This window comes from Camellia sinensis, chromosome 3 (assembly GCF_055761805.1).
Source record: "Camellia sinensis isolate YWXY chromosome 3, ASM5576180v1, whole genome shotgun sequence".
In the NCBI taxonomy this organism is placed as follows: domain Eukaryota; kingdom Viridiplantae; phylum Streptophyta; class Magnoliopsida; order Ericales; family Theaceae; genus Camellia; species Camellia sinensis.
Genome location: NC_138963.1, coordinates 41,326,297 through 41,344,767, shown reverse-complemented (window position 1 = coordinate 41,344,767; position 18,471 = coordinate 41,326,297). Strand labels below are relative to the sequence as shown.

The following is an 18,471-nucleotide window of genomic DNA, read 5'->3' as shown; positions in this document are numbered from 1 at the left end:
TCATCAGACAAGTTGATTTCTAGCTCATAAAATGCCCCTTTACACATTAAATTGTACACAACTAGTTCAGTCAAGAACACCATACAGCATTGATATCATACCTAATCAACTAGAATTAGAAAGAAAAAAAAAAAAAAAAAACAGAAAAAAAAAACCCAAGTCCACTGTTACAAACACCAGATTAACAATGGAAATATGTATATATATTCATATATTGAAGCAAGAAGGTAGGTGCAATCCCTCCAAAGGCAGAAGCATGGCAACTTCTAACTGCATAAACTGAGCAAACCAGGTAGAGTTTCCCTCCAAAACCAGTGATTTGGAAACTAGTTTTAAAACCCAATTGGTTTTAAACTTATTTACTAAACCCAAATACTACAGTGAAATCGAGTTTTGAAAACACTACTCGTTGAATTTAGTCTTCTTGTGTTTTAAACCCAAAGTAGTGTTTCCAATACATCCTTTCACTGAAGTACCTGAGTTTGGTAAATAAGTTGAAAACTACTTGGGTTTGGGAAATTAGATTCCACACCACTACGGTTTGGTAAAAATACTCATACCAGGTATATACAGATCCGATCTCTCATGCATCTTGTACTCCACAAACCCTACTGAAAATCCCACTGGTTCTCATAGTAGTCACGATTGATGTGCTTTTAGCAATGCTTGGTAGATCATGTCGATGAATTGATTGTCCTGGCACAATTCCAAAGGTAAATAAATTAGCGGCTCCAACTACGTATATTTGAAATTAATATAAGCTAAACAATAGAATTAAGAGTATTCACAATAAAGCAGATCTTAACTACCTATCACCGCCACTACTAATACTGCTATTGCATTAGTTTCAACATTAGGCGTTCAGTCCTATTAAAGACTCAGTGTGTTCAAAGTCAATACTCCAGCAGTTAGACATGCTTAGAAGCTCTCTCTTCTTGCCTCTTTGCTATTCCGACTCAAAAGGATATGACAATTATATCACAGAGATAATGCCACAACTACTTTCTTCTCCTTCTCGTAAGACAATCATTATTGTTGTTTATCCATTATTATAGATCAACAGAGATTAAAACAAGAACAAGCAGAACAAGAAAATGGTATAAGAATGATATTTAAAATAAAATAAAACTAAAACTTTTTTAAAACCTAAAATTATTTGCAAGTTAAGCAGCATCCTCAGGCACAACACTGTGAAGTCTGAAGTCCCTGCATGAGAGGTCAATCTTCAATAATGATTTACTATCCTATAGCCCGGCTCCTGGATTGCAAATCCATTATTTTTCATATTTATTATCCACAACTATTATCATGTTACAAAAAGATGCCCTAATTATGCATGACCATAACTTTTTGCTCAACACATTACCAATCAGCTATTCAACACCCTGAGCCAGATGCCAAATATATACGTGCTCTATGATGCTTATTGACAACTAAAGTGCCATATTTGTAACCAACATATAAACCTTTCCAACAAGTAATGCTAGTTTCAACAGAAAATGCATTCCAACCTTTACAGTGGTTTATGGGTCTCAGTTATAAATTTACAGTACCCACCCGCATAATCATGCACAAGAACATATGAGGGCTCCGGATTATGCACCCACTACCAAAAAATATATAAATAGCATGAAATAAAATAAAAATATTTAAATGGGAAAATTGCAGTTTACAACTTCCTTCAATTGAGCAATTATTATCCCCTCAATGCTATTCATACAAAAACAGCTATCAGATAATCAGAATTTTTAGAAGAATGCAGCTAGTGTGTATAACTTGACTTCTTCTTCTTTTCTTTTTTTTTTAAAAAAACAAACGTATTGAACCTAATCTACAGCAGGGAAGTTAGTTAAAGCCAGTGCAACTTGCATGCAATGTCTAGTTTTAATTAAAAAAAATTGGTTTTACAACCTGGACATGTGAAGGCTGCTCAGCACACCAGGAAATAAAGAACAAGGGGAGAAAATGAGAGGGTATAAACAACTAGAAATACCTGAGCAAGCATTAGAAGTGCATCACGAACTTTTTCTCTGTTAACTGGTTCATAATTTGGAGTGGAAGTAGGAGTAAGTGACAGTGGAGGTGTGGGTGGTGGAAAGGGTTGAAGCATTGGTGTACCATGGGGGCGTTGTAGATTCGAGGGAGGATGAAAAGCAGACGTTGGCAAAGATGAAGAGACAGGTGGAGTCATCAATGCAGATGAAGAAGTAGGGGGAGTAAAGAAGGAAGAGGGCTTGACAAGATTGGTGACCCGATTGTTGCTGTTAATTGGGTCGGTAGTGTCATGGAGGGGCACTGGAGTAGATGAAGACAACAGATGAACATTTGGCACTTGAAGGGCAGGAGGAGCAGGGGAGGGAGCAACACTAGGACCACGAGAAGATAAAGGAATGGTAGAAGAAGTAAGGTAGGGTTGTCCAGCGTTTACTGCAACTGGAGCATTATGTCCGATATTCATAGCTGTCTGCAACAAGAAAATTGGAAGAAATCAGTAACCCTAATATTTTTTGATAAGCCAAAATGTCAGGAGATACAAGAAAGAATCACATACACGAAATATGCATGCATAATATTCAGTAAAAAAGTATGAAACACAATTATACAGCAATGGAAAATTGAGCACACAAGTCGTAGGTATTTACCAACGACACACCTTTTCATATCTTACCACTGCCCTCTCACTCTTTTAAAAACTGCACCACTTTTTTCTCTCAAGCATTTTCATTCTATTTCTAACTTAACTCCTCTTGAATATCTTCAAAACACTTTTTTAACCAGCAGTTTAATCTCTCTCTTTCTTTTCCTCCTAATTCATATGTTTGTTAATCAGGCATAAAAACTTCAAAATTCATGTCATCATACATTTTCTTTCTTTTCTAATCTAATCAGCAACAAGCAATCAACTTTCCACTAACAGTAGCACTTCACCTCCATCTGCGTTCATCACTTTATCTCATGTTTTATACTAAATATTCTGCACCACATGCTGGTTACACAAGCAGCCACGATGGATGATGCAGTTTAACATTAATGGCCTTTGACATAGAAAATTTTCTAAAATCAGCAAAAGTTCTAACGTTCATCTGAGGAAAGGGAGAGTTTCTTTTAAAATTATTAGTAATAGTGGCAATAACCATGATACTAGTAATAGCTCATTGTTATGCCATTTTTGAAAATAAGTGAACATGAAATTCATGGGAATTTGCAAAGCCAGCAACAATAGGATAAGTCGTAAGTATCCAACAATGTCAGTGTACAACATGGACAGGACACTTGCTTAGCATGTGTTAATAAATAAACCTCTTTAGTTTGGCCACACAATGCAAATTTTCCTAGAAAAACATTAAATGAACATTGAACAAATAGGAGAATAGTATCACAGTTTTTGGTGTTTGTGTGAGATGCAATACACCTCATACAGTGAGTTTTCCCAAGACTCTAGACCAACAACGTTCCATAATCTTTTTCTTTATTCTGTTCATTTGGTTATCTCAGCCCATCCAAACATAATTCTCTACACCTCTTTTGATCCAATCTTGTTAGGGAAAAAGGCTCATTCCATCATGAAATCAAGTGTTTACACACTTACTCTGACAGAGAGAGAGTTCGCACGTCATGAAGATTTCAAGATTTAGTAGTGGACCATAATGAAGAAATTTTTCAATTAAGAATGGTTGAAATGCTGCATATTGACATCATTGATAGTCATTCGCTCTATCATAAATCTTGTAGAGAGTGAATTAAAAATAAAATGATGGTTGAAGTAGAATACATACACTGAAGAAGTTTACAAAGGAGGATTCCTCGGGTACACCAGTAGAAGTGGGGGCAGCAAATGATGGTTCCAGTGGCCCTTCAATCACTGCAGAGGTTGGGACTGCTTCAAGTTCCTCAAACTCGCTATAGATAAAGATGGTGATTGAAAAAAAAAAACGGAAAATTAGAAACCAGAACTGAAACACAATATACTCATTCAACATGTTCAAATAACAGAACCACCACTAAAAACTTGAATATGGCTCAACAAAGTTCATTGCTAAAGCATTCAGTTTTGGATTGGGAAGTTATTTTTCTTGGACAGTTGGACCACAGAGAAATGTTTGATGCACGTCAGTCAGCACAGAGGGCCTTCAATAAAAGCCAAATCTATCTTAACAATTCTAGTCTTTTGCATGTGTGAGTGGGAAGGCAGGGACAAAAACCGACAAAATTCTGTTTTATGTTTCACTCTATGATTCCATCACATAAAACCATGCCTTTCTGAATACAAAGATCAAACAACATTATCTCAAATATGCATCCATATTCAATTCAACAGTTTACCAGAGCTATCAACACACTAGTCCTCTCACCTCTGCCTCATGAGCATGTCCTGTATAATGTTGAGGAATGTTCTGGGGTTTATATTCAGATTTCCCTTAATTATATTAACTCTATTCCTCCTCTACTCTTGCAAAAAAATTATTACTAATATTACTACTAAAGTTATCAAGTTCTCATCAACTCAAGCTTCCAAAGTGGATTTCCTGTTAAATTCAATGTATAAAGAGAGAAATACAGAGAGAATAAATTGTATGTATTCAATTGATTGATTTCAATGATTTACAACACTCTCATTTATAGAGAGAGGAAATGTAGTACACATAGGATACTAACTAACTAACACCGAAAGCAGAAACATTATCATTAGTGGGACAGCTGGACAGCTAGATATTGCACACTAATATTACACTATTGCTATATTATACTAATAACACTAACAGCCCCCCTCAAACTCAACCAACTTGAGTTTGGCGAGAGTAACAAAATAAGAAAATAAACTGACAAATAAAAGTGGATAGGAGACACTGTATGGTCGTGTCAGACCGTTGGTGAAGACACTGTATGGTCGTGTCGAACCGTTGTAGAAGCTAACCGGAATCAATGTTGGGATAGTTTACGGGGTCATGCCGGACCGTTGTAGAAGCTAACTGGAATCAATGTCGGGACAGTTTACGAGGTCATGCCGAACCGATGTAGAAGCCAACCAGAATCAATATCGGGACAGTTTACGAGGTCATGCTAGACCGATGTAGAATACACTGTATGATTGTGCATATAGGCTGCCCAAATATATATATATATATATCGAGCTCTCAAAAGTCGCGCCCTCAAAAGGCGCGCCCAATTCATCAAAAGTCGTGCCTGACAGAAATCGTCGAGCTGCGAACCATCAAAAGTCGCGTCGGACACGCGGCGATGCACGTGATCGACACAGCGTCATGTCATCCTCTTCGTCATTGTCTATATAAACCGATGCGGAGGCTGTGCAAACCAAACTAGTCTGAAACCTCTGAACATTTTCATTCTGAAACACTCTGCAACCAACCCTTTCTGACATTACCAGTCTGAAATCGCTACTTCTCTGAAACACTCAGCAACCCAGAACATGGCCTCTTCTTCTCGTGGTCTGCTCACTCTCTTTCCAGACCTCAACGAGTCCACAAGAGAGATAACCGATGCGGTTGCCCTTGAACCTCAACCAAGCGCCCCTGGTTTTGCTCCGTTAAACTTTCCTATGCTGTTTGTGGAGCAAATAATGGCTGCTCAATCTGATATTGAGGTCAACCATTATACGTTGAAGTCATGTGTGGAGACCATGACGACGGTCACGAACTTGTCTCACCGGCTTCAGAATAGGACCAATGAGGTACAGCAGGTAAATGCCCAATTGGCTCTGCTCCAGCGCATGTATAAGGATACGCGAGCAGAGATATGTGTGCTGAAGGCGGAAAACAAGGAGCTGAAACGGAAGACCACCGTTATGTTCCGATTTGGAGGGCCGCCATATGTGGCGTTTAAGGAGCAGCGGGGAGGCAACGTGCTAGCGGTGTGGGAAACACGGAGGCAGCACTGTCAAGGGCCGCCCAGGATGGAGGCAAGAAGAAGAGACCAGTGACAGAGTAGAGAAAGGAAAAGAAAAATCCCTCCTATGTGAGGGAGGTCGGTTGTTTGAGTTGGTTTTGTTGTGTTTTGTTTTTGTAAAATTTTTTTTTTTTTTTTTTTGGTGTAAAATTGTGATCGGGGTTGATTCCCGGCATAAAGAAATGACAAGGTTGGGGGAAGGAAACCACGTTGGTTGTGAATGAATTGGTTTTTTTTTTTTTTTTTTTAATGAAAAAAAGGAAGAGAAAATAAAATAAATAAAGTGGCAATTGGACCCGCATTTTTGTTCAAACCAACACATGATGGTGCCAGCCATTATAGCTAAAGTGGGTAATGACAGATTAAACAAATATATTTTAAACAAAAATAAATTGTAGGTGGGTGGATGTTGATAGATTAAACAAATATGAAGATATGACACGGGGTGATTTGAATACGTGGGCTGGTATATTGATATAATATATGATAATAAAAACAAATATATGTATATATATAGAAAAGAAAATAAAGTTGAAAAGAGTGGGACCACGCTGATGATGTAAAGTAAAAAACATAAAAGAAACTAAAAATGAAAGTGGGGTAGAGGGAAAAGTGAAGAGCAGAGTGGTGTTTGGTCAGAGTGGTGTTTGGCATTTTTTTTTTTTTTGGATTTTGCACAGAGCACATCAATGGCACAACGATCACAAGTACCAGAGTTTGGCAACTGGGAAAGTGAAGAAAATGTTCCTTATACGGAATATTTTGATAAAGCAAGAAAAGGTAAAGGTGGCATGAGGATGAATCCAAATGATTCTCAGGACAATACCCCTCTTGTTCGAGCACCTCCTTTTCAACAAGAGGCTGAAGTGAAGGGCGAAATGGGAACATCAGATGTAAAGTCAAAGCTTGAGACTGAGCGCCGGACGAGCCGGAAAGACGGTGAGCTTCAAAATTATGGTGGCGTAGGATCTGGAAGCAGTAAGGTAGAATCAGACGCACAAAAGGGCTTAGATGCATTGAGACCAACAAATGAATGCCGGGAAGAGGGTGACCTCAATAGAGCAGCAAATTCTTCATTGCGGCATGAAACTGGTGAAATGCTGTTAATGGTGGTTGTTGTAGCCATAGCCATGATCGTTATGATGAGCGGAGTTTTGCCATGGAATTTGTTAGAAACTACTGCAGCAGCAGCAGCAGCAACAACAAGATCAAGATCAAGATCAAGATCAAGATCAAGATCAAGAAGAATAATTTGCTGCAGTGGAGTGAAGGTATGTGTAGAGGTCCGGCGGGCGGCCAAGACGAGGCTTCCGCCCGCCGGTGAAGCAAAATTATTAGATTCTTAACCCCGCTCTGATACCATGTTAAATTCAATGTATAAAGAGAGAAATACAGAGAGAATAAATTGTATGTATTCAATTGATTGATTTCAGTGATTTACAACTCTCTCATTTATAGAGAGAGGAAAGGTGGTACACATAGGATACTAACTAACTAACATCGAAAGCAGAAACATTATCATTAGTGGGACAGCTGGACAGCTAGATATTGCACACTAATATTACATTATTGCTATATTATACTAATAACACTAACATTTCCTTGAGTAACTTTTCAAAATAACTCCTCCACTCAAGGTTCTGAAAAGCGGTTGCGGTTGCCGTAACGGTGGCGGTGGCACGGTTGCGGGGTGTAAAGGCCGTAGCATAACGGTTGCGGTAACCGGAACCGTGAATTTTTTTATTTTTCGCACAATTTGAAAAAAACTTGCCGATACACATTTTTTTTCCATGATCATATTTATTGGGTTTAAAATAAATATTGATCAATTTTTATAAATTTTTAAGTATGATCTGATATATTTCATATTTTTAAATCACTATAAACTGAGTTTTTTACATTTTATTTTAATAATTAATGACTTTATATTATACAAAAAATCAATCACTAACTATTATATATAAGATAAACAATGACAAAAATAAGAGAATAAATAAGAGCCTAAATATATATATATATATATATATATATATATTTTTTAACCAAGCTAAATAGATAATGACCACACTTATTATTATTATTATCATTATTATCATTATTTTCAAACAATGTATACATAGACACACAAACAAAATGGTTGAGTAATAGCAGCTGAATAAAATAGCATAGGTCTTACAGTTATAACAAATCAATAACATGTTCTTCATCTTCCCTCTTCTCTTTCTCTATATCTTGCTCCTCCATTTTCTCTCTTTATCTTTCCTTTTCTCTCTATCCCTCTCTCCCCATTTTTAGCTTTTCTTTGTGTGTTTTTTCAAAAAAAATAGTTCGAAACCGTTACGTAACGGTGCGTAACAGGCCGTTACGGCTATTACAGCACCGTTACGACCGCTACGGTAGCCGCTACGGCCGACACACTTGTAAATCTCAATCACACTGTAAAAGCGGCCGTAACAGGTGGCGGTAACCACCAAAACCGTTACGTAACGGTGTTACGTAACGGTTGCGGCCGCTTTTTAAAACCTTGCCTCCACTATTACTTAAATCTCATTTTCCTTACCTAGAACTCTTTCATCTTCCTCTTAACCTAGTTTAGACCTCTACCTTTTCTTTCTCTTATCTTGGCAAGTTTATATATCGTTTCCTCCAACCTCATAATTTAACTTAAGATAAAGACCATTATAAGCCTTCAACTTAGTCTCCCAACTCCTTCATAGCTTTAGTTTTGGCTACCTCATATCTTTCAAATTTTTCATTATTCCCACATGTATAGAAAGCTTCTTGACAATCCCTTTTTATTTTGTTCATTCTCTTTTTTGGGGGATAGAGGATACATAACAGTAGATAGGGAAAAAGTTTCAAATTGATATAAATATGTTACCTAAAATAGTATTTATAAAACATATGTAGGAGTTCCAATTTTTTTTTTTTTTTTTGAAAAAAAAAGGAGAGATCTTATTAATAAAATGAGTAGAGTATAAATATAGTAAAGAAGATATCAGAGTTTAAGGAAAATTAAGCAACCCCTGAAGAGGGCCCAATCTATGAAAACAAAATAAAATAAAATGAAGAAAAGGAAGATTATTATCCTTGCATAACAAAACAATACCAATACAGTAAAGGAGTAAAAATAGGAAACTGATATGCTCTCCAACATATAAACCAAACACAACTCATGTGTTCAGCAACTACTGAGTTGCGTGTTGTGGGATTACAATTTTTACCATGAACTATTAAACATTTAAGTCACTTTTGGCTTGTGTTTCGTACTTTAAAGCAGTGTTCAACAAAATAATCCTTAATTTTTATGGAGCTTTAAAAAATACCTAGATATAAGAGAGTTTAATTATGCAAATTAATTAAGCCATCATAACTTTAAAAAATCATTCACTACCTTGTGCTCGGAGATTTTGGCTTTGGAGGCACCTTTGAGTATGCACTAAGTATCCTGAAAGTGAAAAGGAACAAGCAACAAAACAAGAGTCACTATGTAGTTATATATCTCAATGTAATGTAGAGACAACATGCAAATCCTACCAAATACAAACAATAAACATAGTATTGAATTCAAAACCCTTTCAACCCTAGTATTTCCTTCTTTGCTTTAGCAGACCAACATGAAACTTATCATAGTTAACAAACACCAATTGAATTTGTTGAACAATTTTAATAAATTGATATAAAAACCTAAGAACAATTAGCTTTACATTTGACCTAACAACCACAACATAAATGCTCCTATATATGAACTCAATAGGCATCAATGATAAAACTCCATCGACCTTAGTAAGCTAATCCATGTGGACTAGTGCATACTCATTTCAATCCTCCAATTGCATGTGTCAAGCGTAAACTAGGCCCAGTCCACTAAGACTTGGATATATGGGAATCCAGGTAGATAACCCATACTCTAGACTCTTACAGTAAATGACACATCATAACATTCTGAAAGTGGGCAACATTATCTACCTGCCAGGCTGCCACATTAGATTAAAACCTTGATTTATGGCTTTAAAAATTTGGCATGTGCAACTATTGAAACATCTAGATGGAGAGTAGATGGCTCACAAGTTTCTATCAATTAACTGAGAGAGAGAGAGAGAGAGAGAGAGAGAGAGAGAGAGAGAGAAGATTGAAAGCAATGGCCTGATGGGAGCTTGATGTGGCCTGGACGAGGAAGAGGAGAGACAAACAGAAAGCATACCAAGTCCTCGGGCTCTGATGGGCTCCGATCTGTTTCAAAGGCAAAGGGGCTCGATCTAGGATTTAACCTGGTTTGGGTGACAACAGTTAGAGAGAGCAAATGAAGTCAGAAAACATCGACACTGGCGACTGTAAGTAGTTCTTTTGCTTTGCTTTGTTGTCTTTGTGCTTGCTTGTTTTGTACGTTGACCCGTCATGTCCGTGATAACCAGTGCCGCATCCAACACAAATCCCATACCCACACCTGTGTCAAGTCATGTTGACAAGGGTACTTTCCTTAAATTGCCGAGTCCATGATGTAACACAAATGCAACCTTTTTCCCTATATATTTTTTTCTATGTTTCGGGGTTTGAAATTTGTCTAAACATTCATTTTGCCAAATTGACAAGGCATGAGTTATGATCAACAGTTAAAACCTATAGTACAAATTCTAACCTTCATATCATAAATGCCTAATAAGGTCAACTCTTAGTAAAAACCTGAAATTTTTTTTATTGCATTGTTTAGCATGAAGTAAACACTTAGGCTAAGTTTGGCATCTTCAAAAAAAGCCAAAAAGTCAAAAAGTCACTATCATATTTAAGTCACATCATCTTATTTAAGTCACATCACCTCTCTACCACATCACTTCAAACCCAACCCATATTTCATAAAAAGTCAAAAAGTACACTTATTTAGAACCAATGTTTTAAAAACCGGACCGGTGAGTAAACCGGAAAAGGGATCGGGTGGACGGATCACCGGTTCAACCGTCGGATTGAACCGGAATCGAACTGTGACGTAATAAATATATTAAAATTATATTTAATTAAAAATATAAGTAATAAAATTATAAATTAAAAATATTAAAAATATTAAATTATCTTAAATATTTGTCTTAATATTTTTTTTACTGAAAAATATAATAATATATTTTAAAATATTATTAATTTCAATTTTGGAAGATGAAATTAAAAATTTAATATTCCCTCCATATGATTTTAATTCAAATAATTTGATTGAAAGGAGAGCAAAAATTTTAGAGGGATATCAAATTTTTAATATTCCCTCCAATACATTTGATTGAATCCCACATGGATTTCTTAAATTTTTTGAAAGAGTTTTTTTCTTATAAATAGGTGAAGACTTTCACAATAATTTCATCAAGCTCTTAATGGGATTCCTCACAAGAGGAGACCCTTGAAAAAGAGTTTCAAATTAAAATTTTCTTATATTCTTATATTATATATATATATATATATAAAATAAGAAAGAAACAAAGAAAAGAAAGAAAGAAAATAAAACAAAAAAAAATTTCCGATCCGGATCAACCCGACGAACCGGCTCCGGGTCGACCGGTTCGCCGGTCCAACCGCCGATTTTTCCGGTTCTCCTTAAAAACGCCGGTTTTCATTTCTGACCGGTTTAGAGGGTCCATCCGGACCGGAACCCCGACCGCTCGACGGTTCAACCGGTTAAACCGGCCAGTCCTATCCGGTTTTCAAAACCTTGTTTAGAACATCTCAAACAACCCCTTACACTGAATCATTGTCAATAATACATTATCTTTGAATCTCAAAATCAATGTATCAATGGTGCTTTACATCTAGAGGTATTGTGTAAGCTCACTGGTACGCACAATAGCTCTTCCACGTGACATTTGTCAAAACATCTTTTAGAAATGTTTTTACTCTCAAATCTCAATTTTATACTAGCATCTTTAAAATCATTTTAGCTTACACTAAAAATTTTGATAAACTAAACATAGAACAAAAGGAAGCCTCTTTTTAGTGATTAGATGGGAGATAGACAATGGCATGATCTCACAACTAAGGTACACAAACTGAATCATATAATGGAAAAAATGAAGGCCCCAATATTGTCACCCCTGAAGTTGTTATGATATCATTACAATCGAATATATGGTTACAAAGGCAAGGCAAATCAGCTCGCCATATTCCTTTGAAAATCCAATAAAGCCTTGAAAAGCAATAAATATAGAATATTTAAATAACAATTAAAAAAATAGAGCAATAAATAAGGAAAATCAAGAGGTACAAAGTTGAAAGCTTGTTTTACAATCATGGGAATAGTTCTTCAATAGGCCTGCCAAAAAGAACTCCAACAACCCACATCTGACTGATACATCAAGAAGCAAAGGCTTTACAAGTATTCATTTAATCCTCAACTTCAGATTCTAACTAAAAAATGAATAAAATTAGCACATAGTCCTGTTTAAAAGAAATATATTCATTGAATTATTTCAAATAGAACATATAGCTCTAGAAGATGGAAAGTCAAAAAAGAAAAATACCTATTAAAGAGGTTTGCAACTTCCTCGCACTCACGGAAATTGTAGAACCAAATTCCGTTTACTTCTTGAGCAGCATTCCGGTACAACAGATATGGAGCTTGAAGTTCAAACTCAAAATCACCCAGGATATTCTCCACAAGATTATCTGTTTTATAATAAATAACAAGTCAGGACCATTTATTAAAAACAATGTTTTAAAAACCGGACCGGTGAGTGAACCAAAAAAAAGATCGGGTGGATGGGTCACCGGTTCAACCGTCGGGTTGAATCGAAATCGAATCATGACGTCATAAATATATTAAAATTATATTTAAATAAAAATATAAGCAATAAAATTATAAATTAAAAAATCTTAAATATTTCTCCTAATACTTTTTTTTTACTAAAAAATATAAAAATATATTTTAAAATATTATTAATTTTTATTTTGGAAGAAAAAATCAAATATTCAATATTCCCTCCATATGATTTTAATTCAAATAATTTGATTGAAAGAAGAGCAAAAATTTTGGAGATTTTGGAGGGATATCAAAATTTTAAAGTTTCCTACCAATAAATTTGATTGAATCCCACATAGATTTCTTGAGTTTTTTTGGAAGAACTTTTTTCTTATAAATAGGTAGAGGCTTTCACAATAATTTCAAACTCTCAATGAGATTCATCACAAGAGGAGACCCTTGAAAGAGAGTTTCCAATTAAAATTTATATATATATATATATAAAGAAAGAAAGAAAGAAAGAAAGAAAGAATAAATTTAAAAAAAAAAACAAAAATTTGATTTTATTGACCCAGTGAGGTCCGGTTTTTAAAACCTTGATTAAAAATACATAGATGGTAGATGTCCATGCATGCTCCCAGAGAAGCATTATTTCATTCCAATTTGCATTTACTAGAGTTCAACTTGCTCCAATACAAATTTAGAAAAGCTTAATTCTTTCAATGAGTCAAAGTCAGGGTTCATATAAGATCATCGACAGCCCTGAACTGTGTAAAAAATGATGTAATGATGTATAATTGATTGATTGATGTATTGTTGTATTACAAGATTGATTGATTACAATTCCTATACAATCTATATATAGAAGAAAATGTGGTAGTAGGTGTAGTGGAGGTGATAGTGGGTTAGGTGAAGTGGAGTGTGTGGTGAAGTGGAGGTAGGTGAAGTGGAGTGTGTAGTGGAGTAGGTGAAGGTAAAAATGGGAAATTCTAACAGCCCCCCGCAAACTCAAGGAGGAGAGAAACTAACCAACTTGAGTTTGGAGAGAGTAACAAAACAAGAAAATACATAAAAATAAAAAAGGATAGGAGACACTGTATGGTCGTGTCAGACCGTTGGTGAAGACACTGTATGGGGTGTCATAACGTTGTAGAGGACACTGTATGGTGGTGTCAGACCGATGTAGAAGACAGTTTATGGGGTCATGTCGGACCGTTGTAGAAGACAGTTTATGGGGTCATGTCGGACCGTTGTAGAAGACAGTTTATGGGGTCATGTCGGACCGTTTGTAGAAGACAGTTTATGGGGTCATGTCAGACCGTTGTAGAAGACAGTTTATGGGGTCATGTCGGACCGTTGTAGAAACTAACCGGAATCTATGTCGGGACAGTTTATAGAGTCTTGTCGGACCCATAAAGGAGCTAACCGGAATCAATGTCGGGACAGTTTACAGAGTCTTGTCGGACCCTTAAAGGAACTAACCGAAATTAATGTCGGGACAGTTTACAGAGTCTTGTCGGACCCTTAAAAAAATGCACCCTCAAAAGGTGTGCCCAATTTTTCAAAAGGCGTGCCATCAAAAGGCGTGCCCAATCCATAAAAAGGTGTGCCGGACATGATGATGGCGAGGCACGTGGGCGCCTTGGCTTGCGCGCCCGTTTGTCGTCTGTCGGTAAGAGGCGCGTGATGCGCGTGGCTGCCTCGGCTATAAGACAGAGGCTGAGGCTGAGGCAAAAACACCTGTGAGAGATATTCTGAGAGAGATTTCTGAGAGAGATTCTGTATAACACTCTGTGGCCCAGAAAATGGCTTCGTCTTCGTCTTCCCGTGGACTGCTCACCCTCTTTCCCGACCTCAACGAGTCAACAAGAGAGAGAACTGGTGCGGTGGCACTGGAACCTCAACCAAGCGCCCCGGAGTTTGCTCCGTTGAACTTTCCGATGCGGTCGGTGGAGCAAAGAATGGCAGCGCAGTCGGATGTGGAGGCCAATCAGTATACTCTGAAGGCATGTGTGGAAAGCATGACGGCGGTCACAAATTTGTCGAACCGGCTGCAGAGTAGGACAAATGAGGTGCAGCATTTAAACTCCCAGCTGGCTCTGCTCCAACGCATGTATAAGGATGCGCGAGCAGAGATAAGTGTGCTGAAGGCAGAAAATAAGGAGCTGAAGCGGAAGGCCACCGTGATGTTCCGTTTTGGAGGTCCGCCATATGCTGCAGTGGAGGAGTATGGGGGAGTGAACGTGCTCGGTGGACTAAGAAGCACGGAGACCGGACTGGCACGGGACACCCAAGATAAAAGTAAGAAGAAGAGACCTGCAGTAGAGTAGAGAAGGGAAAAGAAAAAATCCCGCCTGTGGGTGGTTTTTGTTGGGTTGTTTTGTTTGTTTGTTTGTTTTTTTTTTTTTTTTTTTTTTTTTTTTTTTTTTTTTTTTTTTTTTTTTTTTGGTGTAAAATGGTGATCGGGGTGAGCCCCGACATGAATAAAAAGAGTTTGGTGTGCAGTTCGTCTTCTTCTTTTTTTTTTCTTTTTTTTTTCCTGAATGTGGTCTGAAAAATAATAATAATAATAATAAGAATAAGAATAATAATAAGAAGGCGCATTGTAACTAGAGCAAAACATATAATAAGAAAGGTTGGTGAATATGGTGTGGGCAAAAGGTGCTTTGAAAAATAAATAAATAAATAAATAAAGAAATAAATAAATAAAGTGGAAGGAGATAAGAACATCATGATGTCTTTGAGGGTCGGGGTTTGGTAGGGAGATGAGTATGTTTTTTTTTTTTTTTTTTTTTTTTTTTTCAAAAAAAAAAAGAGATAAAAAAAAAATAATAATAATAATAAAAAAGTAAAAAAACAAATAAAGAAATCACAGACCACGTGTAAGGTGACAGTGGAGGTTGGTTCAAAATTGTTTCCAATTTTCCGCCGGTTTGTGTATCTCAAGAATCTCCTTTGCGTTTCATTTCCCTTTTATTCTCTCTCAAATTCCTTTCTGTTTTCCCGAGAAAATTCAGATGGCACCCAAGACGGCCGAGAAAAAGCCAGCGGAGAAGAACCCGGCGGAGGAGAAGAAGACCACGGCGGCGGAGAAAGCTCCGGCAGAGAAGAAGCCGAAGGCCGGCAAGAAACTGCCGAAGGAGGGCGGCGCTGCTGGAGACAAGAAAAAAAGAGGTCAAAGAAGAGTGTGGATACCTACAAGATCTACATCTTCAAGGTTCTGAAGCAGGTTCATCCTGACATCGGGATCTCGAGCAAGGTTCTGAGCTTATACTTCTCTCTCCTCTCTCTTCTCTCTTCTCTCCTTCTAGCTTAGGAGAGAGAAAGCTCTGGTTTTGGGGGAGAAGAGCAAGCAAATAAACAAATAAACCCAAATTATACAAAGATATGTTTGCATCAGAGAATGGGTTGCGAGGAGGCCCGAGATTGAAGGCCATATCAGAAGCCATTAGTGTCGTCCCTCACTTCCCAAAACCAGGAATAATGTTTCAAGACATAACAACTCTGTTATTGGACCACAAAGCTTTCAAGTACACTGTTGACATCTTTGTTGATCGATACAGAGCCATGGGTATCTCCGTTGTAGCTGGAGTTGAAGCTAGAGGATTTATGTTTGGTCCTTCGATTGCGTTGGCAATTGGTGCAAAATTTGTTCCACTGCGTAAACCAAAAAAGTTGCCAGGGGAAGTTATCTCTGAAAAGTATAAGCTCGAGTGGGTGTTGCTGGGTTGCCTCCGAGAGAGAGAAGATTTGGACAATGATGGGAAGGTATGTGTAGAAAATAAGCGGAATAGATTGAGGTCCGGCGGGCGGCTAAGGTAAGGTTGCCGCCCGCCGGGGAAGCGAAAATACTAGGTTCTAAACCTGCTCTGATACCATGTAAAAAATGATGTATAATTGATTGATTGATGTATTGTTGTATTACAAGATTGATTGATTACAATTCCTATACAATCTATATATAGAAGAAAATGTGGTAGTAGGTGTAGTGGAGGTGATAGTGGGTTAGGTGAAGTGGAGTGTGTGGTGAAGTGGAGGTAGGTGAAGTGGAGTGTGTAGTGGAGTAGGTGAAGGTAAAGATGGGAAATTTTTTTTTTTTTTTTTTTTATCTGTTAAAATTGTAGTATTATTGATTGATTGTGTATATTACAAGATTGATGTGTTGTTGATATTACAAGGCTTCCTATTATATAGGAGAGGATTTGGGAGTAGGTGAGTGTGTGTGGTAGGTGTAGGAAAGTAGGTGAAGTAGGTGGAGTGGGTTATGGTAAATTCTAACAAACTGTATGTATTTTCATCTAATAATAACCATCATCAAAACAAGCTTAAGATGGAAAAGTCACATTGTAAACCTTTTTAACCCATAGTAATATTGAATGGTAAATGGAAGCAAAACACATGGTAATTAATCAGTCAATGAATCTATGTGTTCTCACCACTATCCTAGAAGACATGATCAGGCAACGACACTAATAACACCATGAACGCAATTATAACTCTCTCTTTCTTTTTATTTCACTGAGCAGATTATTAGTACCCCTTTACTTCTACATCATTTTTGCACCTTCGTTTTTTTTTTGACGTCATTTCTACTTAAACTATGATCACTTCGTGGCATTCAAGAACAAACAAAGTGCAGTTACCAGGAGCAGATCACATTAACACAGTGAGCAATTAGGATTTTGCTCCCATCTATACAAGTAACGAAATTTTCTCGCATCATACGACAGCCAACCAAAATTCACACTGTGTCACTGTCCAATAAAAAAATATTAGACCCACCATCCCAAAATGAAATTCATAAAGAGAATCAACTCCATTAACAGAGACAGTTTAACAGAGAAACAACAAACCAAACCTGTATTTCGCCGATTCATAACAATGAACTGGAACCGCGGCTGAGTGTTCCTGAAAATACCAAAATCAAATAATTGCACTACTTCAAATAATCCATCAACAATTACAGTCTCTCACTGAAAACACAATAACTGAAATAAATGGAGTGACAATTACTAAAAAATGATTGATCGAAGATCCTAAATTTACTATATATACTTCCACAACTTCAATCTGTACATAAACACAAAAAAACAGACCCTACCTCTTGACCACGAATAAAGACCCTTCAACGTCCTTGCGACTCTGCAATCAAGCACACAACAAATCAACAAAGCAAACAAAACATTAGTAAAAGTTCAAGTTCAAAATTTTAGCTTGATTTTCATTTTCCGGCATTTTCTCGGAAACCAAACAGAGGGAATTAGAAGAGAGACCAACCCATTGGTTGAGATCAATGTTGAATTCGTAGAAGGTGACGTGGGCGGCGGTGATCAAGATCTCCTCAATGAAAGGATCCATTCTCTGAAGCACAGTAAGATTGAGTACTTTTGTGCTGTTCCGGTCCAGATTTGGCATCAATTTACCGGTCTGAGACATTTTCGCTGTCCGAAACCCTAAACCCTAACCACAGAGAGAGAGAGAGAGTTCCGATCCAATTTGCAAGTTGAGTTGGGAGTTCTGGAAGAGTGAGAAGATTATCATATGACTCAGTGCTGTCAGTTAAAATGACTGAATTGTCCTCCTACCAATTGGGAATTTTATTAGCAATGAATCATATGATTAATGATTTTTTTTTTTTTTTTTTGACTAATTAGAACATCTAGACTTAATAAATAATAAAAAAAATTACTTTTATATTTTAGATATTTTAGATAGTATTTTGTGTATCAATACATTATATTAGATTATCTATTCTAAAATTTAATTTTATAAAATATTTATTTTATTTTCTAAGAAAAATGATGTGTTGAATCATTTTGCACATTATCTGTTGGAGCTAGGAAAGCAATGCA

The 18,471-nt window shown here is 36.8% G+C and overlaps 2 protein-coding genes across 2 annotated transcripts; one reads left to right on the top strand and one right to left on the bottom strand.

The window, feature by feature from the left end:
• Positions 1-16: 16 nt before the first annotated feature.
• Positions 17-18,184, bottom strand: LOC114293987 (mRNA-decapping enzyme-like protein). The gene is made up of 8 exons (XM_028238094.2): positions 17,897-18,184; positions 17,721-17,761; positions 17,478-17,527; positions 12,402-12,546; positions 9,299-9,352; positions 3,777-3,900; positions 1,994-2,464; positions 17-696 (listed from the first exon to the last, which is right to left on the bottom strand). Exons 1-8 carry the CDS (start codon positions 18,053-18,055, stop codon positions 640-642), a joined length of 1,101 nt encoding a protein of 366 aa, XP_028093895.1. The 5' UTR covers positions 18,056-18,184; the 3' UTR covers positions 17-639.
• LOC114293988 (uncharacterized) lies at positions 6,461-8,323 on the top strand. The gene has a single exon (XM_028238095.2). The coding sequence runs from the start codon at positions 6,594-6,596 to the stop codon at positions 7,248-7,250; it is 657 nt and encodes a 218-aa protein (XP_028093896.2). The 5' UTR covers positions 6,461-6,593; the 3' UTR covers positions 7,251-8,323.
• Positions 18,185-18,471: the final 287 nt, after the last annotated feature.